At 37.5% G+C, this 26293-nt stretch overlaps 3 protein-coding genes across 10 annotated transcripts in view; all 3 read right to left on the bottom strand.

Annotated features, from left to right (window-relative positions):
• skib (v-ski avian sarcoma viral oncogene homolog b) overlaps window positions 1–2404 on the bottom strand; it is a 32010-nt gene extending 29606 nt beyond the window's left edge. The window contains exon 1 of the mRNA XM_082155175.1: window positions 1148–2404. Within this exon, the coding sequence (XP_082011301.1) occupies window positions 1148–2044 (897 nt within the window). The 5' untranslated portion in view covers window positions 2045–2404. The remainder of the gene's footprint in view (window positions 1–1147) is intronic.
• Window positions 2405–6401: 3997 nt separating this feature from the next.
• tmem51b (transmembrane protein 51b) lies at window positions 6402–14983 on the bottom strand. 2 transcript variants are annotated; one of them, XR_014201868.1, is made up of 4 exons: window positions 14772–14983; window positions 9140–9604; window positions 7015–8065; window positions 6402–6974 (listed from the first exon to the last, which is right to left on the bottom strand). XR_014201868.1 is itself a non-coding variant. In XM_082155178.1 (3 exons), exons 2-3 carry the CDS (start codon window positions 9520–9522, stop codon window positions 7666–7668), a joined length of 783 nt encoding a protein of 260 aa, XP_082011304.1. In that variant the 5' UTR covers window positions 9523–9604; window positions 14772–14983; the 3' UTR covers window positions 6402–7665. The 2 variants fall into 2 exon arrangements, 1 of the variants encoding a protein (XP_082011304.1); XM_082155178.1 differs by having other exon boundaries at window positions 6402–8065.
• A 716-nt stretch (window positions 14984–15699) lies between these two features.
• kaznb (kazrin, periplakin interacting protein b) overlaps window positions 15700–26293 on the bottom strand; it is an 86622-nt gene continuing 76028 nt past the window's right edge. For 4 of the 7 annotated variants that reach the window (XM_082155169.1, XM_082155170.1, XM_082155171.1 and 1 more), the window contains 8 exons: window positions 25688–25814; window positions 20201–20400; window positions 19797–19915; window positions 19478–19709; window positions 19270–19371; window positions 18425–18591; window positions 17329–17437; window positions 15700–17204 (listed from right to left, as the gene is read on the bottom strand). In XM_082155169.1, the coding sequence (XP_082011295.1) occupies window positions 17046–17204; window positions 17329–17437; window positions 18425–18591; window positions 19270–19371; window positions 19478–19709; window positions 19797–19915; window positions 20201–20400; window positions 25688–25814 (1215 nt within the window). In that variant the 3' untranslated portion in view covers window positions 15700–17045. Of the gene's footprint in view, window positions 17205–17328; window positions 17438–18424; window positions 18592–19269; window positions 19372–19477; window positions 19710–19796; window positions 19916–20200; window positions 20401–22718; window positions 25815–26293 lie in introns of those variants that run through there. The other 3 variants (XR_014201867.1, XM_082155172.1, XM_082155174.1) reach the window with 3 other exon arrangements.

Genomic DNA, 26293 nt, shown 5'->3' with positions numbered 1-26293 from the left:
TCTGAAATGTGCCATGTCTCTCACATTTCCCACAGTGATGAAACTGCATTTGCCACACCATGCATCCCAGGCCAGCTGAAGTGACACCATGGTAACACATACATATATGTGTGTAGACCCATTAGCACGATCACACTCAACAGCTGCTGCGTGGAGAGAGCAGCCAACCCGAGACTCCCGTGCTTTTGTCCGCTCGCCGTATCTCTGACCCTGGAGTGGAGCCCGATCAGACAGTGGGAGACCCAAGGCCAGCGCTGACCCAACACCAACTGCTTTTTAGAGAGTGACCTCAACCCCAACCTGCCCTCCCCCTCACCCCACCAAAAACACACACAAACACAAAACAATGTCCTACACAGCACTCTTACCCTCCTCCTTCACCTCGGAGCCCATTACTGGCTTCCCCAAGCCTCCCTGTCTATCTCTGGCTCCCACAAAATACATAATTGAGGCTCCATTTATCATATGCAGATGCCCCTGAGTGCATCCAGAAGAAGACAAATTGGGGGGAGGTTGGTTGGGGGCAGGACACTGGCGGGCTGTCCACCTTCATTTTCAATACGCTCAAAGATAGCATTAGAAGTTGATATTACAGGATATTATTAAAAACATGCAGTGATTCTCAACCGGTCTGTTATGATCTCAAAAAGTAGGGAAATAATTATGCTAAATGCAGCATAAATAGGCTTTAAAAAGGGTGGAAGATGAAGTTTGAGCATCAATCAAAAATCCAAATGAACTAAATGTCAACATGGACAGGTTGTGATATTCAAAAACAAAAGGGCAAAACTAAAAGGTAACAGAAAAAAAGACACGGAATACAATAAATAAGGGATGAAACGTGAAGTATGGTTTGCGTTATCCACGGTGTGTTCTGTGTGGGGAAATTGAAGGGAAATATGTTTGACATATTTTTGTTTAGTTTGACACAATAAACAGTGAGGTGTAACCAGGTGTAATAGGTGTTGTATGATCAAATAGCGTCCAAGACAAAGAGAAAAATCAATACAAGTGTATGAGAATCAATGAAGAAAAGCGCACATAATACTTTAATGATCACATTCCATTGATCATATTTATCCATAATTCTGGAGTACTACAGAACAGATTCAGATTTAGGCTATAATAACATCTATTTTGAGCTCACCTTGTAAGATGTCTTGTGCTTGTTCCCCAAGTCAAATTTTCCCTTTAACTCATTGAGGAGCTGCTGCAGTGTGGTGCTCTCCTCTTTGTCACTATAGTCTTGATCCAAAAGAATATAAGCCCTCCAGTTGGACGAGTCGAAGCCCCAGTGACAGGTTCTGTTCTCCTGCCTTTTATGACTGTGCACCACGAACTTATGGGTCGGGAACATGAGCCTGCAGTCCAAGCACTGTATGCACGCCGCGCTGGGGCTCGTGTAGAGCTCTGGCACGAACAGGCCCTTGCACTTCCCGAAGCATTCGTGATAAACTTTGAAGCTCTTCTCCGTCCGCTCCAGCTCGATGGAGCACGACAACTCTTTGTCGGCGTGCGGGGGGAACGTGCCGCCGTAGATGAGGGCATTGCAAAGGCGCTCGGCGTCCGTCTGGGTGATGAGTCCGCAAGAGGGGGCCGAGAAGGGCAGGATGCCCATAACTTTGAGGATCTCCAGCTGGTCCGCCGTGCACCTGGAGCAGTAGATGTGGAGGTCGTCGCACACCGAGTTGATCTGCTGGAGGGAAAAGTCTCGCAGGACGCTGTTGAGGATCTGCGGCAGGCAGAGGCGCTTCTCGCCGCCCACCACGAAGCACGAAATGGTCTCCCGATCCAGGACCGTCTCGCACCTCTCTGTGGAGCGGTCGGACGGGATGAATAGGGGCCCCGGCATGACCGGGGGCGTCTGCGCCGGGAGGTTCACTATCACCTCAGTGCTCTTGCCGTCCTTCTTGAACAGCATGTCCTGCTGCCACCGAGCAGAAAAGGCTGCCGGACCGCCGAGAGAGATCTTGGAACTCAAGTGAAACTGCTTAAGAGTTTGCTGAAGTCCTGGATGCTGCTGAAAGCTGGAAGGAGCCTCCATGTTTAAACCTGGGCAGTCTAATCACAACAGATTCAATGAATGTGAACAGAAAGAGTCGCAACAGTCCATGTCAGTTCGGAAAGCGTAAAACACCGCCTTGTAATCCATTCAACTGTTTCATGTTCAAATCTTAAGTCGTACCAGAAGGAACCAGAGTTCCGAGCGACGAGAAAATCCTCTCCAAAGTCTAAAGTTTTGATCGAAATGTAATTCTCAATCCGACTATAAAACAGACTCGGTGCAACTCACGCGCAAAATGTGTGCCTTGTGTAAAGCTCGTCGGCGCAGTTGCCTCCGCTTTACTATGAGAGTGTGTGAGTCTCTCTCTCTCTCTCTCTCTCTCTCTCTCTCTCTCTCTCTCTCTCTCTCTCTCTCTCTCTCTCTCTCTCTCTCTCTCTCCCTCAGTGTTTGTTTGTGTCTGGTTCAGTCATTGAATCCTGGCCAAGAATGTGACTGACTCCCCGGGCTGGCTGTTCCATGAGAAGCTCTCCCTCCCCCCGCAGCCCCAGCAGCTGCAAAAGCGGGAACACAAACTACACGTAGAACCATTGCAGCGGATGGAGGAGGGGTGGAGTTTATAGTAAATTTTTATTAACAAACTTTAAAGGTCACGAACATTACATTAATAGCAGGAGCAGTAGTTCATGTACATTTGAATATATTAATCAAAGTTTCGTGAAAATAATGCATATTAAATAATAGGCTAATGTGTAGCTTAGAATGATTTAGGCTACGTTGAGCGCCTGAACACATAATTCTGCTTATTTACCAAAATAGACAAATAAACATGGACGTGAAATATTGATTTTAAGTAGATTCGGCTAAAGTTTCTACTAGGAAACTATTATTACTACGTCATTATTATTACGCTATAGGTTAGGCTGCTAATATGCTGTGCTCAAGAAAATGACTCATTATTATCAATGTTGAAAACATCTTTGCAAAGAAAGTTCAAAAGAAACATTTATTTAAATAAATTATAAATGCTTTAGGCCTAGGCCTACTGTGTCTTTGCTTAATAAAGGTATCAATTTCTTTGAACAGCAAAAAAAAGAAAGAAAAAGAAATGCTTACTACCTGCCAAACTTCTTACCGGTAGAGTTTACGACAAAATGAACACTTTAAATGACTTTCATTAACGGTAGCTTTAAACATTGTGCGATTTGGAATGTTTTATTCTCATTGGTCAATCGCATAGAACGATTTCTGAAGGATCATGTGACACTGAAGACTGGAGTAGGCCTAATGGATGAAAATTCAGCTTTGCAATCGCTGGAATAAATTATATATTAAAATATATTAAAATAGCCTATAGGGTGTAGGCTAAATAAATTGTAGGTTAATTGAATTCACAATGTTACTGTTTTATGCAGCCTTGAGGACAGTGGCGGAGCCAGGATTTTTCATATGGGTGGCCATAGGGGCCAGCAATAGTCAGGGGCGGCACAAATCTTCATTATTTCAACATAAAAAATGAGTTTGAATACAATGTACTGGACGTTTTTAGTGCCTACAACACAACTGAATACAGTAAATTTGTACTTAATTGTAATGGAGATAGTAGGCTACCCTACTGAATTAGATAATGCAATACTGAGTGAATCTGACCATTTTTTATTTTTGTTTTCTATTCTGCACCTCCATGCATATTAATAAAGGGGTTCGTCCCACTATAGCTAAAGTTCAACTTGCTCAGTCAGCTTGGTTCTGGTTCTCAAAACCCCCCAATAGCTTGTTCTCCATTGTTGCATCTTCATGGATAAGACATGCCGATAACTACTGTAGTTCAAAGATTATCCAACCTTTATTGAATTGTATATAATCAATGAACTCTTCAACAATTCTGACTTTTGTCTTTCAAAAACGTGCAAACCGAAATAAGGACAACGCGTTTTTCTCAGCATCTGACAGATCACCATCACACACGTCTTTCAAAATAAAAGTGGCATCAGAAAAATAAAGAATTACGTTTGTTGTTGTTTGCGTTTGAATAAACGCAATTCTTGTCATGAAAGAAAGAGAGGTAGTGAAAGTGTAGGTCTCATTTCTTGGTTTCATGTTGAAAGGGTGTTTGTTGTGAATATTTATATCTGGTGACTTTGTTCATACATTCTTTGTTTAGCTCACTGGCAGCATTTAATTGACATGGCCACCTGGCTGTAGTAGGAAATCTCACCTTCAGATAAAAGTTGATACATTATACATCACATATTTACAATATTTGGATGGGACCGAAGTTGTTGCTAAGCGTTAGCTTATTAGGTTTATGTTGAAATTGTATGAATTTCATTTTTACATTTTTCATAATCTGTAAATGTTAGTAGGCTATCTCAGGCGATACGTGCATGTTGCCCTTTTAGGGGAATAAAAATAGACTCGGTGGTCTACACTTTATATATTGTGGCCTGTTTTAGAAAATAACTGGGATACTTAATACTCTTAAATAAAAAATTATATTCAATCATTTAGTCATTAATCATTTAGTTAGCTTTACAAAATTCAGTTTTAGGTCAACAATACATGGATATTTTGAGGCAATTTCTGTCAACACTTTCTATGACAGAAGGAAGGGAAAGTGTCAGACCCCCTCCCATGAAGCAACGCGCCCTCCAACTTAAAAAACAAATATGATGTTTGTGTGTGTATGAATGAAAAATGATACTCCAAAAAAAACAAAAACAAAAAACACACACACGCAAACTTGTGTGTGTATGTGTATATAGCCTATATATAAAAAGGATTTTTTTTTTGAGTAGGCCTATCATATTTCATATATCAGGCTTATAGCTCATATTGAATATAATTCAATGTTAATTGAGAGAGACACATAAAAGTTCCCCAAAAGCCTTGTGTCACATTTGACATTTACATTAACATAAAAATTTAAATAAATAAAAAATGATTTTAACATTAAAAATTATGTATGAATAATCAAGTAAACCCAAGTTGCTTTAGTCAAGTAAATGTTCATATTACATTTACTTTATAAAAATCATTAAAGATTTCACAGCAAAAAAGACATTAATTGATAAAAAAAAGAGTATGAATTATCAATCAGGTGACAGAAGGCATTAAGTAGATTGTGTACAACAGGTTTTTCAGCAAAGTTTTTGTGATCATTTATAGGCCCTACAAATTTGCATATTCAATTATACGGTAGGCTAATATATTCACAGAGAGGCACTATATTGTTTAACAGAATTTAAAAAAGAATGTTTTCTTTAAGTTATGAGAGAATAAATGTTTTAAAAATGTGGCTAAATGTTGTAAAATGCTTTGCCAAACAAGCATTCTGTTTTAAATTTTATAACCCTAAAGGGTTGATGTATCATGGGGGATACAAACATTAAAATCAAAAATAAAAGTCTTGTTTTAAAACAAAATCATGAAATTGTATTATTTGTGTCCTAACAAGATGGAAAATAGCATTCAATTAATTTTCTGATGTCTCTTTATTCTTGCCCTTTTTATGGATAACAACATAAAAAAAAAAATCCTACCAACCCCAAACATTTGATCGGTAAGTTATTCAATTCTTGTTTACTGTTGTATATCAGCATTGCAATCATGCTGTAGTATTGAACATTTCTGGACAAAAACAAGTTATGACAAACCTGACTCAATAAACATTGTATTTCAAAACGTCATTTTGACCAATGTTCTAAAATCTAAGAGCACAGTTTAGTAAAGGCATAACTCATACTGCTTTGTTTAGATTGGGTCATTTGGGTGATATTGTAACAGCCTAATTTGTTTTTCATGGAACATAGAAAATCGCAAGCATTTGTCTAATGGTTCATTTTGGCACATATGCCTGAAGTGGGGTTGATTGAAATCCAACACTATCATGAATGCACAGTTTGAATTGGCTTCAAACCTGCCACAATACAGACCTCTTTCACTCCACACATACTGTAGGGTGATGTCTGAAATTAAAGATAAATATATAGGTGAAAGTAGGTTGGGAAAATACATTTGAAGATAAATGTAAAGGAAAAATGATCAGAATTGAAATGAAAAATATGGGAAATTAACAGTGTGAGTTGGCAGTGACACTACAATAACATTTTAATGAAATATAAAGAAAGTTGTTGTTTCAAAGTAATAAATTAGAACTGTCGTTTACTCACCCTCATGTTGTACCACATCCACTCACAAAGTCAAATTAGAAGTATCATAATGAAAGGCCTAAATGATTATCCAGTATGTCAAACAACAGCTCTTAAAAGTTATGGCAAGAAAAGTGCAATCAAATATTTCACATCAATATTGTTTGTAGGATTCTCAGCCACTAGGGGGCACTACAAATCAGCACACATTAGGTTTCAACTTAGGGATCCATAAAGATAAACAAAAACATATTTACACAATTTTATTAAGTCCCACAAGAAATAAATAAAATACAGACAGAAATACATACTTTTCTGCTTAAAAAAATTAATTTGATTCATTAACCATAATCTTAATCCTTTTGTCAAGTAAATATTAATATCATACATTTTCCAAGATTCTACACCCTAATCAAATAATTAAACTGAATTATAACAAAATAAGCTGTAAATAACAAAAGTGTTTGCTAAAAGGTGCAGTTTAGCTCATATACAAAAGGACATCAACAACATTTTTATGATTGAAAACGGTTCATTTGCAGCATGATGGCTTATTTGTACAGTCAAACTGCAGTTGGAATAGTAGACAAATCTTTAAAATTCACATTTGCACTTCAGGAATTCAGTGTTGAGTTCCTTTAAAAAAAAAAGGTGCATTTTTGTCTGTTATCTAGACCTTTCCTTTTTTTTTATATCACTTTTTATTATTTCATATGAATGCAGAATTTGTTCTAAAATAACAAGGTTACATAAAAAATTCCTACGAGTTTTAAGAATATTTGAAATTGCATTCTAATTCAAAAAGTCAAAATATTTTCACCCTTAAAATACAATATATCCAGATAAAAAAAAAGAGCCAACGTTAATTGAAAACGGAACAGTGACACATTGTTAATGAAAACATACTGAAAAAAAAAAACAGAATTATATTATTAATTGGATTAATGGAACTGAATAAATTAGTTAAGCAAATTAGTTGGAATTACATCTTCTATTATATACATTAATTTTGCATTCCTGCAAAATTGGCCACAGAAGCACAACTGGTTCAAATGTATTATATATATATATTCAGAGTAAAAAATGAAGCTGAAAAACGATAACATTCAGATTTAGGATAACATGTAAAAAGCCTTTTCCAAAAAACTGAATTTGTTTAGTTTTTTGGAAATGTACATTGTATAGTTCTTTGGAAGTAAACAGTGAATCTCTATCTTAAGAAACACGCTGTGGCATTCATATCCCTCTTCAAACAGTTTTAAAAAAAAACTATAAATTACTGTAATATCCTTCTTAGAATATTGATAGTTCTGATTTAAAAAAAAAAACACATTCAAGTAGGCTTTAGTGTTTTGTCCAAGAAAGAAATTGACAATTGTATCCCATAAACTGGCAGATTTAGAAATATATTTATAGCTCTAACTGAAACTTTCTGCTTCTGCACAGATGAGTCAACATTTCCCAAGCAACCCACAGATGCAAACACTTGACAAAAATCCGGTGACTGAATGACTACACTGCTTCTGTGGGTAGTTGAGGGGGCTTGTCCTCATACTGTGGTGGTGGGGTCAGCGGTTCAATGGCCACCCTACCCTGTCCAGGCTTTTGGATATTCAAACGAATATCCTTGGCGTGGAGCTTCTCTGACTTGATCCTGCGCACTCGGAGAGGTCTGAGGAGGCGGCTGGCCCTGCTGCTGGTGCGGGTGGGCGCCGCGGGAGTCGGCTGAGCGGCCTCTTGGCCGTTACCTTCTTTCGGTTGCTGGCCTTCATTTTCTACGGCACCAATCAGATCTTCGTACGAGGGCAGCTGGTAACTCTGTCGCAAGTTGCTCTGTCGGACAGGGTACCGTCCGCTGGTGACCGCCTCCTCATAGGTGGGGACGTCAAAGCTGGGTATGGGTTCACTTGATCTAATATTTACATAGATATCATGACATGAGTTGCATGCAGGTAAACGTAACATATAGTCAAAATGCTTCACTTAGATGGATTTGAACAAAGGGAACTAGGGATGCACAATATATCCGTACTGATATTAGAGATTTAAAAAAAATAATACATCTTGAATTATTATTAATCATTTATATATACACACTCAACCTTTAGGGTTGGTAAGAATTTTTGTTAACACTTTAGTTTAGGGTGCAATTCTCACTATTAACTAGTTGCCTATTAGCATACATATTACTAGGATATTGGCTGTTTATTAGTTCTTATAAAGCACATATTAATGCCTTATTCTGCATGACCATATTCTACATCCTTAATCCTACCCAAAACCTAAAACATAACTACCATACTAACGATTAATAAGCAGTAATTAGGAGTTTATTGAGGCAAAAGTCATAGTTAATATTGAGTTAATAGTGAGAATTGGACCCTATTATAAAGCGTGACCAATTTAAAAAAAAATGTTTTTCGCTCACCAAGGCTGCATTTATCTGATAAAAAAAAACAGTAAAAAAAAAAAAAAATTGTGAAAGATTATTCAAATTTAAAATAACAGTTTTACATAAATGTATTTTATTCATGTGATAGCAAAACCGAACTGTCACATGATCCTCAAGAAACATATCTTATTATTATCAATGTTGAAAACAGTTGTGCTGCTTAATATTTTTGTGAAAGCAGTGATAAATTTTTTTCAGGATTCTTTGATGAATAGAAAGTTCAAAAGAACCGCGTTTATTTTAAAATAGATTTTTTACGGACCCCAGAACTTTAATAACACTGTTAAATGTAATACTTAGCAAATCTCAAAATAATAATAATAATCTGGCATTTCAATGACAGATTTTAAAATGCATTTAATTTTAATATCAGCCATTTATCAGTTATCGTCCATGAAAATAATTTGACATATCTTAATCGGCCAGAATTTTAATATTGGTGCATCCCTATCCAAAACCTAGACATGAATCTTTTCATCATCTTTTAACACACTACAGAGAGGGTGTGTGTAATGAGTATAGAGCAGTACTCACTCCTCATCCTGATCTCTATGGACATGATCCACATCATCAGCACGGCCTCTGCCTGCAGTTTCCCTGTGTCTCATCCGCTTCTTGTTCCTCACCCCGAGACATATGGCAAGGAGCAACATGACAACACCAGCTCCAACCAGCACAAACGCAACAGACGATGTCTTTCCTACATCCCCACCGGCAATTCCATTGTTCGTGGTTGTAGAATTGTGCAACTGTGTCACTTCAGAAGGGACTATGCTCCACACGATCATGACAACACCAAGAGCCACCAGGCCCACCCCCAGTGCACAGAGAGCATACTGGGAGCCTGAACTACTGCCCTCCTGACTGGTGGGTGAACGCCTGCTTCCTGAACACAGAGGCTGCCCACTGGCGCACATAGCTGTAAACGATCCTCTCCAATATTCACAAACAAACACTTACCCCGGAAGGGTGGTCCAAATGTGGAGGATGAGAGCAGAACTGTGACATGAAAAAAAAAAGAAAAAAAAGAGACAACCATTATAAACATGTCATTGAAAGGAACATACTTCCTGGAAATGACTGGGAACAAAAGAAAAGGGTTTCTATGTTTCAGCTCATTGGAGAGAGACTGTAAAGCAAAAAAATATCCATTTGGCTCAATGCCACTCAAGAGGTCAAATGGTAACATTCCAACATGTCATTGAAAGAATTACCATGTATGGACATTGTACAACTCGCTACAACTCTTAATACAAATTTTGTGCTGCTTTCAAGTCATGTCAGTCTCATTTTTGCGAAATTACCAGGGAAACCCAAGTTGAGGGATTTTATGGGAGTTTTCAGTCCTGACAAATAAAGAATCTAATTGGTATTGGTCATAATCTAAAGATGCCAGGTCATGTTATTGATCTTATTGTGACCGATTCATCCTTGAATATGTTTCTTTTTTGACCTCATAATTTTTCCATCAAAATTATATCCACCAGAAGTCGATCTTGCAGTGAAACATCAGACTTCTCTCTGGTGATGTATGCAGGACTTCTCCAATCGTTTTGTCGGCTTAAACCCCGCCCCCTTCTTACAATTCACTGCAAGCTCGTATTTAGATCAGCCTCCATCCAATCAAAAACTGACGGACAGAACCAGGCTTTACATTTTTTTCAGATAATCTGCATAACACAATAGAGATGAAAACGTCGCTACTTCTGTATGCCCGTAAACATAATTACAATAATAAAGATCAATCGCTTTTCTGGGGGTCTTTGGTTCTATAAACAATGATATAGAAAACGGTAGAAATATGATTGAAATCACAGCGATTCACATTCACAGTAAAACACTTTCTTTGAGCCAATTTGTTGGGTGGGTGTCAATAAAAGAATCATAAGGGGCGGTAATTGTAATCATCAGTTACATTTTTTATGTTGAGCATAAAAATCAGTTTGTACGCAGTTTGTGCCTGGCACACAAAAAAAAAGCCTGGCAGAAAATACAGTTTAAGTAATTTAGCCGGTTTATGAGTCAATAAGGCTTGTGCAACAACATGTTTCCCATCATTTTGTGTGTGTGTGTGTGTGTGTGTGTGTTGTTGTACAATTGCTAAAAAGCTTCCTGTCTTTGTTGGGATGTGATAAAAGATAAAAAGGAAATGTGACATTTCAGCCAAAAAACTAAACGATGATTTCTGAACTCCTCAAATGACAGCATCACTATTAAGCAACAGGGACCATTTCGATGTGGTAAAATAAGTGCATTAAAAAGACAACATTTAGCCTAACATTTGCGACTTAGACTATTTCCCACATCTATACTCATTTTCATAACATCAACAACAGCTTTCAGCAAAAATCCTTGAAAGTAAAGATTAAGACCCATCAGGAAGACATGCACAGTCGCACACTAAAAATCACCTAAAACTGATCCAGTGCACTAAGGTTAGGTTGCAGCTGTACACTAACTGTTGCCATAACACAGCATTGTTCACTCGTGAATGTGGGCACTTCACTGTGCTCAGAATGAAAATGGGGAAGGGGTGTCATTTTAGGTAAAATCTACTTTAAATTCACATTAAAACAGGACAAACAGCCTTTTTTTAGCAAAACAAAATTAGGCGAATTCATTGAATTCTTACAAAATGCTCAGAGTATTTAGTCTATTTATTTACATGACTCTCTCAATACAGTTCCATTTATCAACATGTAAATACTGTGTGCAATGTTAGGCGAGTAGCCACGTTTTATCACAAGGTGGTTTTTACAAACGTTTTACGTTATGTGCTCAGTTAGACCACTAAAACAGAAATCAAGATTACAGGCATTATGGGACCTTTCAGGATGACTCATCATCCGCCTGTGGGTGTAATTTATTAGAGGGTGAAAAGTAAATGGTCAAATATGTTTTATAATGTTCAGATTTTGATTTACAACAAGTGGCTTCAGGTCAGGATGAAGAACAAATGAATGATTCTGTTATTCATATTTTGAGAGGAATGAGGAATGGACGGATGGAGAGAGACAGAAAGAGAGCAATCGTCTGTGTAGAAAGAAAGTGTAGTTGGTTTAAGAAAGCCTTGTACATTTAGGGGCACTAATAAAACAGGTTTGTCACAGAGCAAGACATGACAAGCACTGCAAAATGCGCACACTAATGGTAAAAGCCTGTCTTTGTTTGTCAAGACTGGCAGGAGGAGTTTTGTTCAAAGGGATTTTAAATAGAGACGCACCGGAGTTCTGACGATATGTCCCGCTCAGATTTTACTACCTCCCATTAAAACGATAGTTAGTGCACCAAAAAAATGCTACCAGCATCATATTCATGTGGTTTGAGGCTTTATCAACATCTATACCTACCCATACCCTAAATCTACCCTCAAAACAATCCAAATAGTGTTGGTAGCACAATCTGATAGGTAGCATTATTCAGCAGAGAACCGGCCGGTACAAACACGGTCGGTTTTTCATTTTTATTTTGGCTGATCTCTATTCTGGACTTGTGCACAAACTCCATTGCAATCATTACCCAAAATGTCTTTTATGTTAAATTTTTTTCTGTAAACAGGACGTTAACACAGGCCAGAGACTGAACACTCTGGCCTGTAATGGACATTATTAACCAAAGGCAGAGCCATACGTCACAGCAGTCTGAGGACAGCAGCGCCAGGCCAGCAGTCCCAGACCGGTATTGGGGTGGAGCTTATAGCTTATCTATCATTAAGGGTAGATTAAGTGGTTGGGTGGGGCTGTGCATTCGTTAAGATAGAGCTTATTGTGAAGGGTAGGGTTAGTGTTTGGGCGGGATGAGCATCAGCATTATCCTAACTTCGGGTCTGACGCTGCTGTCCTCAGACTGCTGTGACGTGTGGTTCTGCAGTTAGACATCACTCAAGATGGACACAAAGATACGTGCCATCAGAAAAAATACCGTACCAGGCACAGCAAGATCACTGTTCGTGATCCCCGAAAAATTGGAAGAAAAATATCAATATTGAATTGAGGGTCAATATGAATGGATCTATAAAGGACACTGACTGCCTTCAGAAAAGTTTCAGTGGCATTATCTTATCATCTTACCTCTGTATAAATTAGTGTTTATAAGCGCAGCTCTGTTTTGTGTACAGTGCTAACCAAGGAAACACTACACCGTTTCACAAGCGCCATCTACTTTCAGAGAGTGAATTTACATTTTCATTCAGTCTGTCTGCGGTTTTTGTTTTGTGCAGCAAAATGTCACAAAGCTAAAGTCAGATCATTCTGTTTTTGCTTTAAGTCTAATTTAAGTCAAAAACAACTGCTCATGTTACATGAGTGTAGCATCTTTGTTTGGATCATGATTCAAAATCAGCAACCGGTATCGAAATCGGCCAATTTGATTGCAAAAAAACATGTTTGCAAAAAAAAAAAATCATGATCGTTGCATCCCTAATTTAAAAAAATCAATAGAATTCATCCTCAGGAGAGAATCTGTGAGAAAATAGCCTTAATTATTTGCACAATTCTAGCCTTAAATGAAAGGCTTAAATCACATGCAGATTTTGGTACTTGACAAGTCTTCAAAGGAGTCCATGAGAGCAAAGAACCTTAAATTCTGGTTAAAACAAAAGAAACATAAAATAGGGAAATATGACAAAAGACCAGGAAGGCCTGTCCAAATACACAGAGCAACACTTGCTCCCCGCCCTGAAGTAAACAGACAGAGATCCACAGGTCACTTAATGCCCCCATCTAAACATGCACCCCATGACCTTATCTGAACTTATTCTTACAGAATACATAGCAGAATGGTCACACAATGGTAAAATAAACTGCTTGCATTCGTGTCTTGTCTGGAATACTCATTTTAACACTGGTTATAGAAACTAAATACAACAGTTCTGAAAAGGGAGGTTGTAATCATGGATAAAATACGGGCAACCAGAGTCATATTTTATTTCGAATTGTCATATATTAATAGAAAAATATTGGGATGAAGTAATCAGACAGATATATTTCACATGATTGCAAAATGCTCTGAAATAACTATTCTTAACTCCCTCCATTTTGAAAATATAAAACAATATTTTTGTGGCCTTGAAATGAATTAGGAAGACACGAATTTAAAGATGGAATTTAAATTTTCACAAATTTAAAGATGGAAAGACGCAATTATGGAAATCTATCAGAGAAGAAATCAATAATTTATGTACAATTACAGAGTCGGAGTGTTTCCATCAACATGTTGTATTTTGTTTTTTAAAATGTATTTTTATGTTGTTGTTCTGTATTTTGTTCCGCTTCCATTTGCATGTGTGATTATGTTAGATTGTCTTGTTTTTATGTAAAATAATAGAAAAATACAGAAAAATACCCATATGACAGTGAAGTCCATGGACAACTTAAATACCTTTACAGCTTTTATACTGATACAAGCAGACATTATGGTACCATGGTAACCACTGTAACAATAGTTATCACCAAAATACTATACTACTTGTATTGTTACTGTGGTAACCTCATCAAAAAATAAATAAACCAAATCAAACAAAATTACATAAATAGAGGAAGTTTCTTAAACCGTTTGGATGAGATGCCATAATGTATGATGATTCTACATTAGTAACTGTAATAAGTAGGTAGTAAACCTATTGTGTATGTTACCGTGGTAAAGCTTTATAAGGGCCGGAGCTCTGATAAGGCCAATTCGAGCAGATCGTATTTCTACCGTTTCAGTGTCACTGTTTATACTACAAAACACCCTGGGAAAAAATGATGACCTTCATCATGTCGTTTAAAGATTTAGTTTCACTTACCATTTGAAAATAGGTGTATTAGACACTATGACATCAGATGTGAAGATTGAGAAACAATGAAAGATTTTATATTGTAAAACAAGATCAAATATACACGATTACTGATTTATTAATGCCATCTCACTGACATGAAACTGTTGAGAGGAAATCCCTGAGTGTCTCTCACGATATTTAGATTTTTTTAAAACAATATTAGAATCTTTGTAACAACAGCATTGTAAAGAATCTCCGGTGTTACTTTTTGTCAGAAAAGTTAAACACCTCAACCATGCCGAAAAACGCCAAATAAATTCGCACAAACCAAGCTGAAGCTAAAGTGTACGGCCTAACGTGAGCTCTGCCGCGGTTTCACGCCCTTCGCACCTTGTGTCATGAAAGTACCTGAGGCAGGTGTCGCTCCCAGCCGCAGGTGAAACGAGCGTCCTCACGATCCTTTCATTCGTTTATGGAAGGAAAAGCTGGATAAATATTCTAACTCCTTCCTCGGTCACTCTGCTTCTACAAGTTGTGGGCTTAAACAGAGACAGGAACTTAGTTTAAAATCAACTCGAGTGGAACCCCTCAGCTGTAAAGAGTTTAGTAGGACGCGTGGTCCTAAAGCGAGGCGGGTTTCACAGAAGAGGAATAAGATAACAGAGCGGTTCAGTTTCCCGGAAAGGTATTAGCATGAATCATGGGGATTACCTATATGTTTTTACAATAACAGTTTTTGATTAATCAGTTAATTAATATTTGTATGTAAAATTTCTTGGATAAACTTTTACATTTTGTTTTAAAACATAAACACACAGTCATTTGAAACTTTATGAAAAAGTTATTTTTAACCCAGAAAATATCTGAAATTCATTAAATGAAACAAGGTTTTACAACTGTTTTACATTTTAATATATTTTAAAATGTAATGTATTCCTATGATAGCAAAGCTGAATTTCTAGCAGACATTACTCCAGTCTTCACAGTTAAATGATCCTTCAGAAATAGTTATAATATTCTGATCTGGTGCTTTTATTAATGTTGAGAATGGTTGTGCTGCTTAATTTTATGTGGAAACTTGATAAAGAATTTTTTTTTACAGTTCTTTGATATAAACAGTATAATACAGTTCTCTTAATATAAAGTTCAGAAGAACAGCATTTATTTAAAATAGAATCTTTTGTAACAATTATTTTTAATGTCACTATGATCAATGTAATGCATTCTTGTTAAATAAGAGTATTAATTTCTTTTAAAAAGAAGCCTTCTGACCCCAAACTTTTGAACGGTAGTGTATAAAACCAACCTGACAAACAAACACACAGCAACACTCAAATATAAGCATGTAGAGTTTTTATTTTTCTATACAGATTATTGTGTCAATGACACATGATATGTATCTATAAACAAATGTTTCTCAAAAGTACATTTTCACTAATGCCACAAGGTACAGAGATATCAAAATGATTCGTGATTGCAAAATCCACCTTAAAAATGCACCAGAAACTGCTATATTCTTGAGCTGTGCATCTGCTGGTATGATGTGTGACCAATGTCTATCAACAGACATTTTGAGTCAAACCAAGCAGGATATTTGTGATTCATAATTGGCATTTCCAACTGATTTGAACAAGATCTGAAAATAACAATTGGTTGAATTTGTGAAACGCACTCAGTAATCATGTTATCTAACCTGTGTCGACCCACATGACAGAGGCTGTTTGCATCAAAGCACAATGCTGTTGCATGCTGAGCTGCAAAACTGGATTTGCTCTTGTGTGCCCTGTGGCTCTGTGTGGAAAACTTGGGAAAACACATCTGTAGAAATTGCAGTACATGTGTGGCATTGGCTTGTAGATTGTATACTATATTTTACCTTTCCATACATTCATCTGGGAGCCCTGCTCATGACAGAGAATTATTATCTCACTCCTTAAAGAAAAGATTAAAGGCTTTCCAATCATATCATTCTTGCATTTCCTTATTGTGCATGATAGTCACTATACAATGCATTGATATATATATATATTCCATTGAACAAACTGAATTGCATGCATGGTAAGACAGAGATCAGGGAATCAGAAAGATTTGTGTCTTTCATTCCCCTTATTTCAATTAAACTGGAGTGATCCTTATGACTAATCTATTACCCACACAACATTGCTACTAAAGTGGCTCTTGTTTTTTTTTATTTTGTATGCAAATGAGACTTTGAAAACACAAACATCTTAGCAGATGTCAACAGATGTCTTCAAACAAAGAAAAGACATTGATGGGGCATTCAAAGCATTGTCACAATGTATTCACAGCGCTATTCCTCATACGTTTTCCGTAACGTTAAACAAAGCACAGTGTTGTGATGACCTTCGTGGAGGGAATGGACGTCTGAACATGTGGTATTGATTTCAGCTGCATACCAACAGTTCTGACTGGAGTTTACAGGAATCAGGACAAGTTCATCTAAGTATTATGTCAGTAACAAAATATTTCATTTTTTACTGCAGCCAGTTTATAAAATGTATAATTCAGTGCTTAGTTGTGATTTATTGCCAATACAAAATTCTCATAAGTGCAAATGGTCAATTTTCAAATCTCTTTTACAAATAATTGAGCTCATTTGGTCCATTTAGATGTTAGGGGAGGTATCTTCCTAGTTCATCCAAGGTAAACAGAGTGTTGGCTTTAGACATTCGTGATCTCTATGCTTGAGTAACCGTGCATGGGACTGCCCTTGGTCCTTTGCAGGATCTTGATGCGATCTTCTCTGGGTGGTGATCCACACCCGCCTTGAAAAGTGAAGTCCCTCCCAACAGCGACCAGTGGATTGAATCTCAAAGGGCTCTGAGGAATGACAGAAAGGCTATTTATCTTTTTACAGATTGTTAACAATAACATAGGCGGACAAAGTCCACCATTTGTCTTAATTTTGACAGACTGTTTTGTGTCAATAAAGAACAGCCCCTACCTTGCCAACTTTTTGCTTGGGAGAAAATCCTTCCTCAGTTTTGCGGCAGTTTGAGGCAGGTGAATGTGTCGGAGTCCCTTCTTTCCTGTAGTCCTGAGCCTGATTAGTTCTGCAAGACAGAAATACTAGTGTCACACTCTTAAGATCAATACAGTTACTGTCCAGCAGAGTGCTTTTTACACGGCTATACGCAACAAATAAGTAAATGAAATACAGGAAAATTAAATACTGATCTGAGTTGAGATGGGGAGGATAAAAAAATATATATACTGCAAGTAATTCAAGGCATTTGTTTATTTTTCAGCTAAATATTGAAATTAAAAAATGCTAATCATTTTTAAGTGCCACAAAACTTGGAGCAACTTCACCAAATCAACATTTATGTAAATAAACCTACCTATCATTAAAATACATTGTTACACATGAAATTCAAACTCTTTGTTTGGCATAAAACACTTGTATTCAAAAGCAGGTATGACATTCTTAGTAACTAACCACTCTGTCACTCTGTATTCCGTCCTAAATGCGCTTAAAATATTACAACTGTAGAAAAGATGTTCCTGAGATTCAATAGGCTATCTTATTTTGACAAAATGTACAAACACGAGAAATGTGAAAGTAGCGCCGGTCTTTTTTCGGGTGAGCGGACTAATACACAGTGCTATGGACGACCGCTGGATGACGTGACCATAGGAAGTGACTGACAAATCTCAAAATCGAGCATTCCAGTCAGAGTGGCGCATAATTTTCTCTTTGAAAATGTAATGTTTCTCCATTCAAAGAGACAGGAGCTGCTACTTGCATGACCAAAATAGATGCCCGAGAGACGTTTCAAAGATGGCCACCGATATCCATTATTTTTCACGTAAGAGCGGGCGTAAATTTAATGTGTCTGGCTTCCGGTGTCATCAGCTTCCAATTATTTTTAGACGTACAAAACAGCTTACTTCCGCAATTAAAATTTTTTTTAGGTGGATAATGGCACAAGGACTTTTAAAGTTTACAAGTTCTCTAATAACTATTAATTGCAACAGCTTGTCATATTCATAATTTCATATGCTACTAAAAAATGTCTATGAAATGAAGCTGCACACACCTTGCTGGGTTGAGAAGAACTTTCATTTCCTCGTATAGATGACGATGGATCATGTGTTTATTGTTAGGGATGTCCAGAGCCTTGGCCATGCTGTCTGCACTGAAGGTCGGATCTAGAACCATCACAGCTCCATGGATGCCACTGTTCTGAAGGCTGTCAGCATACTCCTGCATAAAAGACAGCATTCAACAGGTTGGATATAATATGACAGTAAATGTCTTACTAAAAATATCAAACCTAGTAGTAAATGATGCTAGACTTTTTCTCCGATTTTTGCAATTATGACATTTATACATTTATTTATACATGTATCCAAATAGCCTACTTTTGGGGCCAATGTATATTCCCCACGGTTAAAAAGTTTGGGCTCATTAATGTTTTTATTATTATAAAAAATTTTTTTTGAATGAATACTTGAATTCAGCAAGGATGCATTAAATTGATTAAAATGCATTAAAAAAAAAATCTAATAAACGCTGTTCTTTTGATTTCACAGACTGGGCTTAGATTAAGCCAGGTTTAGGCCTTAGGTTAATTAGGACATTTAAGTAGCTTTTATAAACGTGCCTCAGAAAAAAACAGTACTGGTGTGCATCTTGATACAAAACAATGGTACTGACATATTTTAAGATATATCAGTGTAAGTTGCTTTAAGTTAAAACATAATTTTAGTCTGGGACTAGGTTTAAGCCCTGTCTGTGAATCCGGGGGTCTATTCATCAAAGAACCCTGAGAAAAAAACTAAACAAAACATGGTTTCCACAAACATATAAAGCAAAACTGAAAATCTTACCAACCTCAAACCTTTCAATGATAGTGTACATGAATTTTTAGGTCTTACCCACCTTAAGATCAATGTCTCTGATCCATTTAATGACACGGTGGCTGGTCCAGACCACCGGATCCAGATCTCGATTCTCACACTGAGCACGACGTGCCTGTATAATCTGCAGAGGTGTTATGATAAAAGCAAACTGATCAGTGTATTTTACAATATCACCAACAATACTTGCATATTTTCAGAGTGAATGTGAGTATACAAAGAAATCGTGCCTCTTTGTCGAAATTAAGCATTTGCAGAAGTTGAATGGCTGATAGGATGCTGGTAACATGAAACTTGTTGGTGATGTTGAAGATGGTTTCCAGGTCTCTTCGTGTGATCGAGTTCAGCACTCTGCCGTCCACTAACTGGTTGTGGAAGACCTGTGAGTACTGGGGGAGCCCGACGTCACCCAACCAGGTCTGAGACACCCAGTGATGATCCATATCAGCAGCTTTGGAAAGTCTGAGTGACACAAATGAAATGCAAAACCAATGCCAATGCTTTCGTGTGTGTGTGTGTGTTATAATCTAAGCAAGTGTGGCCGCTCACCCTCGTCCATTCTCTGCTTCTCGGTAGTCCTCAATAGCAAGACGCAGCTTCCTGCGGTGCATGGGGCTGTTGATTCCCAACCCCAGCTCCAGATCCTCATCGGTCAACCCCAACAACACCTGCAACAGGAAGCAGCTCACTGACATCATCACCTAGGTCTTCCAGTTTAACAGAGTAATCATTAACTAGATTCATGTCAGAGCACATTGGAAGCATCGGGGAAGTAATAGTACTAAAGTATAATCAGCGGCCGCAGAATTGAAAATGTTATCCTAGAATATCTCTTAATCAAGGAGAGGATTATAAATAGCTTATTAGTTGTATTTATTTGCGTTTTTGCTTTTAAAAAGGGTTAGAAATGCACATGGTAAGAACAGGAAAAAATAAAGAGGAGAAGCATTTACCTTCCCACTCTTGACATTCTCAGAGCAGGCGCGCATGTACATGGGCATTGCCATGACAACCTCCAGCCAGGCCTGCACAGTGAGCGCCCTCCACAGAGACATGGGCTTGCTCCGCGTAAGCTCCGCCTGCTGCAGCCGCTCCAGCTGCTCCTCGCCATCTGATAGGCTGGGCTGGGTCTGGCTGGAGAGGCTGTCTGAGTCTGGATTGGTCAGGAGGGGAGGAGGAGGGGGGGCAAATTTAAGGGGTTCAGAGGGGTTGAGAGCAAAACAAAAATGCCTTATCCATTTTGCACATAAAAGCTTTTTTTATTGCTGTGCAGGAAAAGCACCCACCTCCATATCCTCCTGTTTAATTTCAGCATTTTCTGCTCTTAAAAAGCTTCTTAAATGACTCATTGCTTTCTACCAAGAACTGACAGCCACGATTAGGCCTGCGGTCAACATCGACAGGCCTTATCTTTCCTCATATAACCCACACACGCTCTGAAACAAAACCACTTTTACCACCTCAGACTTTCACTTCAAAACCACTTAACTTACTTCCCCTTCCTGTGTGAAACTAACATTGAATTCACTTGCTTTTATATGCTTATCTACTAACAAGAACATTTTACAGCATTTTTACTATAACAGGAATATAAGTACATGGTTGTCAGTCACAGGCCTTTTTGTTTTTAGTGGATTGACCACAATTTAAAAACAGTTAAAACAAGTTACTATTTCAGTCTTTAAACTTCAAAATTTCACATTTAATTCAATGCTTTAACTTGTCGTTTCTTTGTTATTTGTGAAATTGCTGCTCACATTTTATTAGGTGCTTTATCAGTTTTATAAGGGGCAGTCGTGGCTAATGGTTAGTCAGACTGGTAACCTGAAGAGTTGCGGGTTTGATTCTCAATACCGCAAGAAATGACTGAGGTCATTTCCTAACCCCCCATTGCTCCAGGTGTGTGTGTCCACGGTTTACAGTGTGTGTTCACTACTCATTACTGCTAATGTGTGTGCACTAACTTGGATGGGTTAAATGCAGAGGACAAATTCCAATTATGAGTTACCATACTTGGCCAGCACATGCCACTTTCACTTTTCACTTTTTTTTTTTTTACTATCATGTACTTAGATTAAAAAGGTTAGGTACAATGTTCTTATTGTGTTTATGTTGTAAAACAAAAGACTTGCTGCTATTGAGGTGGGTTACGGGTAAGGTTAGGCACAGGTTCAAATGTAATTACAGGAAATATTTACATGCAGGTATTTTTAAAGTACAACATAAAACATGTATTTACACCATGAGTGCATTATATCAATTGATTAATTTAAATATCAGTACATAGTAGGTGAAGGCGCTTGCTTTAAAGTGGGACCGTGAAATTTACTAGCCATTCCTGAGTGAAAATTCGTTCAAAGTAAATAATCTGTGTATTCATTGTAGACTATTTGATTAAAATTAAAATCATACTGTTTTTATATTGTTGTAATTTATTTTCTTTTAGACGTTCCATTAAACCACCACCAAATGAAAGTCACTAGATTTGATTAATGCTATATAATCCACACATGTAGTTCCATGTCTACACCAGCAGGTGGCGCCATTTTAACTCTTAACTGAGCTCATACTGCTGCAGTGATGTCATCCTTGAAGACCTTGACTTTCAGTTGAATCTGAATTAATTGGATATATAGCTAATTAAGTACATTATTTGGTTTCTAATATAGCCCTCCTAACGCTAAAAGTGTGTCCTGGCAGGTATAAAACAAGATTGAAATCACCCTGAGGGTTCAGACTGAATCATTCTTCTCTGAAGGCTTCATCAGATTTTAATTAGCTGAAAAAATTACCTCTATAAGACTCATTATTTGATGGGCATCGGGGCAGAGGACACCTATTTCGAACCTTTAGAGGAAATAGGCAGGCGTTCGTCTAAGCAAAGACGGAGCCTTGACCTTGTTCGAGACATCTGAGAGCATCCGCTGGCTTATGGAAAAAATGGATTTTAATGGAGATCGCAATCTGTTTCCATTTCAATTAAAGAGAAGGAAAAACCCAATTGCTCTGAATTTACTGTAGCATGCTCTCCATCATGCTTCATGAGGCTGTGAATTGAAAACTCAAATAGGCCTATATAATGTACTCTTTTATGATATATAAATATATAAAGCCTAATAAATGTGTAGCGTTTTAAAATAAAGCCTTAAACTAAATGAAATAAAGAATCAGTTGGTAGTCATGAGATGATGTTTTGGGTAGAAGTGCACATGACCGTGCTCATGTTTTGGATAACGGTGTACATGATAGACTGGTTCCAGTTGACATATTCATATGAGTTATGAATGTAGTGAGTTTGGGGCATTCTCATCCACTGAGGTAAGACAATGTTAGGACACGTGTTAACACAGATGGTGGGAACGGGGTCACCCCAAACCATGGCAACCCCAGAACAAGAGGGTTAAGAGGAAACCATTATGACAACTTGCACACAAACACACACACAGGGTCAAGAAGAAAGGCACATGGATGTTGGGTTATGTGTTTTTATTTTAAAATAAGTTTATTTTAATTGTTTCTTTTTTTCTTTTTAAATCTCCAGAGTGTTAAAACCTTCTCATCAGTCTTTCTGTAAATTCAAAGATAGTCTGGTTTCATTGAAATGACCTCTTTCCTAATCTTTAAATAAATTCTTTAATAGATTTAATCTTATATCTCACAATCTACTTTACAAACCTTACAACATAAAATCATTAGAGTGACATGAGGAATGAAGTTCGGTTTTAATTTAAAAGATCAACAAAAAAAAAAGGAAAACAAAAAATCAGTGCCACCAAGATGCAAAGGAAAGCTTGAAACGGAAAGAAATATGTGATATGTCAGCGAGACAAGAGTCATGATGACATCATTGGGTTCAACATTAATGGAAAAGAATGTTATGAAGCAGGGTGTGTTGTGAGTTCTTACAGGTATTATATTTGCACACTTGATAGAGCAGAGAAAAGAATATTCCTATGTATTTTCTTGTGTTCTTCTGCAAGATGCACTATAACCCTTTGGCACTTTATTGATGTAAGGTCAGCACCTGGTTTAAGAATATTCCAGATCCGTGTTTAAATAGTGGAAACAAACTTTCCCAATATCACTTCAAAATCAAACCTAATTCCTCAAAGGTTATAAAATGTGAGATTTTTTTTAAATATGGAAACAGTCTAATAAATAATGCTACATGTCTTTTAGCATAAAAGGGGCAGGTGATCTGAGAAGCATCAGACCACGCAAAAAATAGCTCGACAAGGCCAGTCTGTTGTGACTTTATAACTGAATTACTCCATCCTTTTGCAATCTACCATCATAATGGAACTAAACTGCCTAAAATACGATTTATTCAGTCTTCCAGACAATAAAGTACAGATTTTAAGAGGTTTTCATTTCACATTTGTCAAGATTAAAAAGATCCTTGGTGCAGCCTTGCAAGAGGACATAATGCATAATAAAATATTAGCTTTCAAATTATCATGATCTCAGTTTGGCAGCTGTCTGAGTGTAACTCTTGAGGTAAACACACAAAATTCACCCATTAAGGTGTGGCCCATTCTCTGCAAAATTTTGCGGGCAAAATCCAGTAATTTCATGTGAGTGCTAAAAAGCTCTCTACACAGATTTTGCTAGTGTTCAAGGTCATGCGGATTCGCCGCATCCACCAACAGAAAGCTGCTTGGTTTGAAAGTGACTTCAGTGTGAGCTGTGCTTCTTACATCGCTGCATTTCTGACGATGGACATTAGACCTTTTTTTGCCCGCAAAATCTCAGAGATATTTGACCGCAGCTTTACGCAGATGTTCCTTAGCGATTAGATTACTGAGGTGAACAGCTAAGGCAAACATTTAGAAAACCATCTTATCCGGATGTAACTCCGTAGATCCTAACATTAAAAGTGCACTCAGTAATTTTTCGTTAAGATTGTGCTGACTGCCATCTTGGATTTAAAGGGATAGTTCGCCCAAAACTGAAAATTACATCATCATTTACTCACCCTCATGTTGTTCCATACCTATAGGCTATTAGTTTCTTTCTTCTGTTGAACACAAAGAATCAAACAGTGACGTAGCCATTGACTTCCACAGTATTTTTTTCCACCATGAAAGTCAATGGCTACCGCGTCGACTGTTTTATTGTCAGCATTAAATATATTATTTTGTCTTCAACAGAAAAGATAAACTTATACAGGTTTGGAACAACCTGAGGGTGAGTAAGTTATGACGAAATTTTCATTTTTGGGTCCCTTTAAGGCATATTCACATTTATTACTAGAAAGAAACTTTAACGATAACTATATTAGGGCCCACACCAACGGACTCTATCGTTCTTCTGTTTATTATACATGCGCTGCAGTTCTGTAGTCTGCTGCTTTGAATGCTCATGCTCATTAAAACAGGATGGATTCTGATTAGCTGTCCATGTTTTATCATTCATCAGCTGAAAAAAAAGAAAGTGATTCCAATGATATTGTTTCTCTGTGCCGTTATCATTATAGTTGGTGTGGACTTTTCTTTTACATGTAGAATTATTTTTAAACTATTGTAATAGTTATTGTCCTCGGTGTGAATGGGCCTTATACTGACACCTAGTGGCATGAGCACTAAGTTTAGAGTAGAAATGTCATGTTTTAAGTCAGCGGAGAGAGTGAAGTGAAGAATCCAATAATAGGTAAATTACCAAAATAAAATAAATAACATTAGCTGGTCATGTGATCTCAACATGGCCGCCCATGCGGTGACCTGCTGACATTAAACAGCTTTATTTGGCTCACATCTCATGTGATCATGGTCATGTTAACATTTAAAAAATTTCATGATGGGAAAAATGACAGAGTGCACCTTTAAATCTTTCAGATGGAGCTCACGCTATGGTGTATGAAGACAGCCTGGAGCTCTGGGTTCATGGTAAAAGCAGTCATGAAAAAGAAGCATTCCACATGAAGACATCAGCAAACACAAGGTGCACAAAGAGTTCCTATTTACAAATGCTCAGCAGTAATTCAAGTTTCCAGTTCATAAAAAAGAGACATATTACCACAAATAAAGCATTATAACAGCATTAACATATACACACGCAAATGATCCCATGTATATATTTATATCAATGTAAACATATGTACATATGCATACATATATAAATATATATTTCATTTACATAGATGTTTTTAAGTGTCGTTATGTACATTTCAAGGAGGCAGCAGTTCTTCCTCTTTCCTGTATTTTTCACGGGGAATACATTTGAAGGCACACACAAACGCTTATGCACGCTCGCACACACACATTAACTCATACATTTCCAGGCGTACGTCACACACACACACACACACACACACACACACACACACACACACACACACACACACACACACACACACACACACACACACACACACACACACACGCAATAGCACTATCACCAGTCAGCATCCTCCTCTATATAGTAATCAGGGGTGGAAGTACCATCAAACAGGCCCGGATCCAAGGACTTGCGTTGAGATTTTCCCCGGGCAAACACTCGAGAAAGTGAGCCGAGACTAATCTTCTCCTTCTTCTTCTTACGCTTCTGGTCCTCGAGGTCCTCCATGGACTGAAGCAAGAACAAGAAAAGGCAGAAACAGAGACAGCGAGAGAGGAAGGAGAAGAGAGAATAGAAAAGTAATGGTGGACATATGGGGGCAGGTCAGTCATGTGGTTTCATCAGGAATCTCAGGAAAATCTGCCCTCTCTCATCAGCACTGCTTCAGGGGCCCACACGCTCTAATTGTTTTTTTTGTTTTTGTTTTTTACCAAAAACTGCAGTCGTTGCTATAAAAAAACCTAAAGAAAAGTATTTGACCACTCACAGAAATAAGATTGGCAGAAATAATAGTGATCAATATGATGACTGTTCGAACGGAAGTCCTTTTCAGTTAAAGGAGCCAATCACCTTTCTGATTAGCATTTACATTTTTGTTTAGAGCAATTTGATCCAAAAATGCTAAATTTATGATACCACTATTGTCAGATTTTGTTGTTGACTTCAGTCTTTCTATAGCTGCCTAGGGGCATTAAAAAAAAACACCGGGT

Source organism: Leuciscus leuciscus, assembly GCF_965113295.1.
Source record: "Leuciscus leuciscus genome assembly, chromosome: 23".
In the NCBI taxonomy this organism is placed as follows: Eukaryota; Metazoa; Chordata; class Actinopteri; order Cypriniformes; family Leuciscidae; genus Leuciscus; species Leuciscus leuciscus.
The sequence above is the reverse complement of the archived record's forward strand: the minus strand, read 5'-3'. Positions and strand labels throughout refer to the sequence as shown.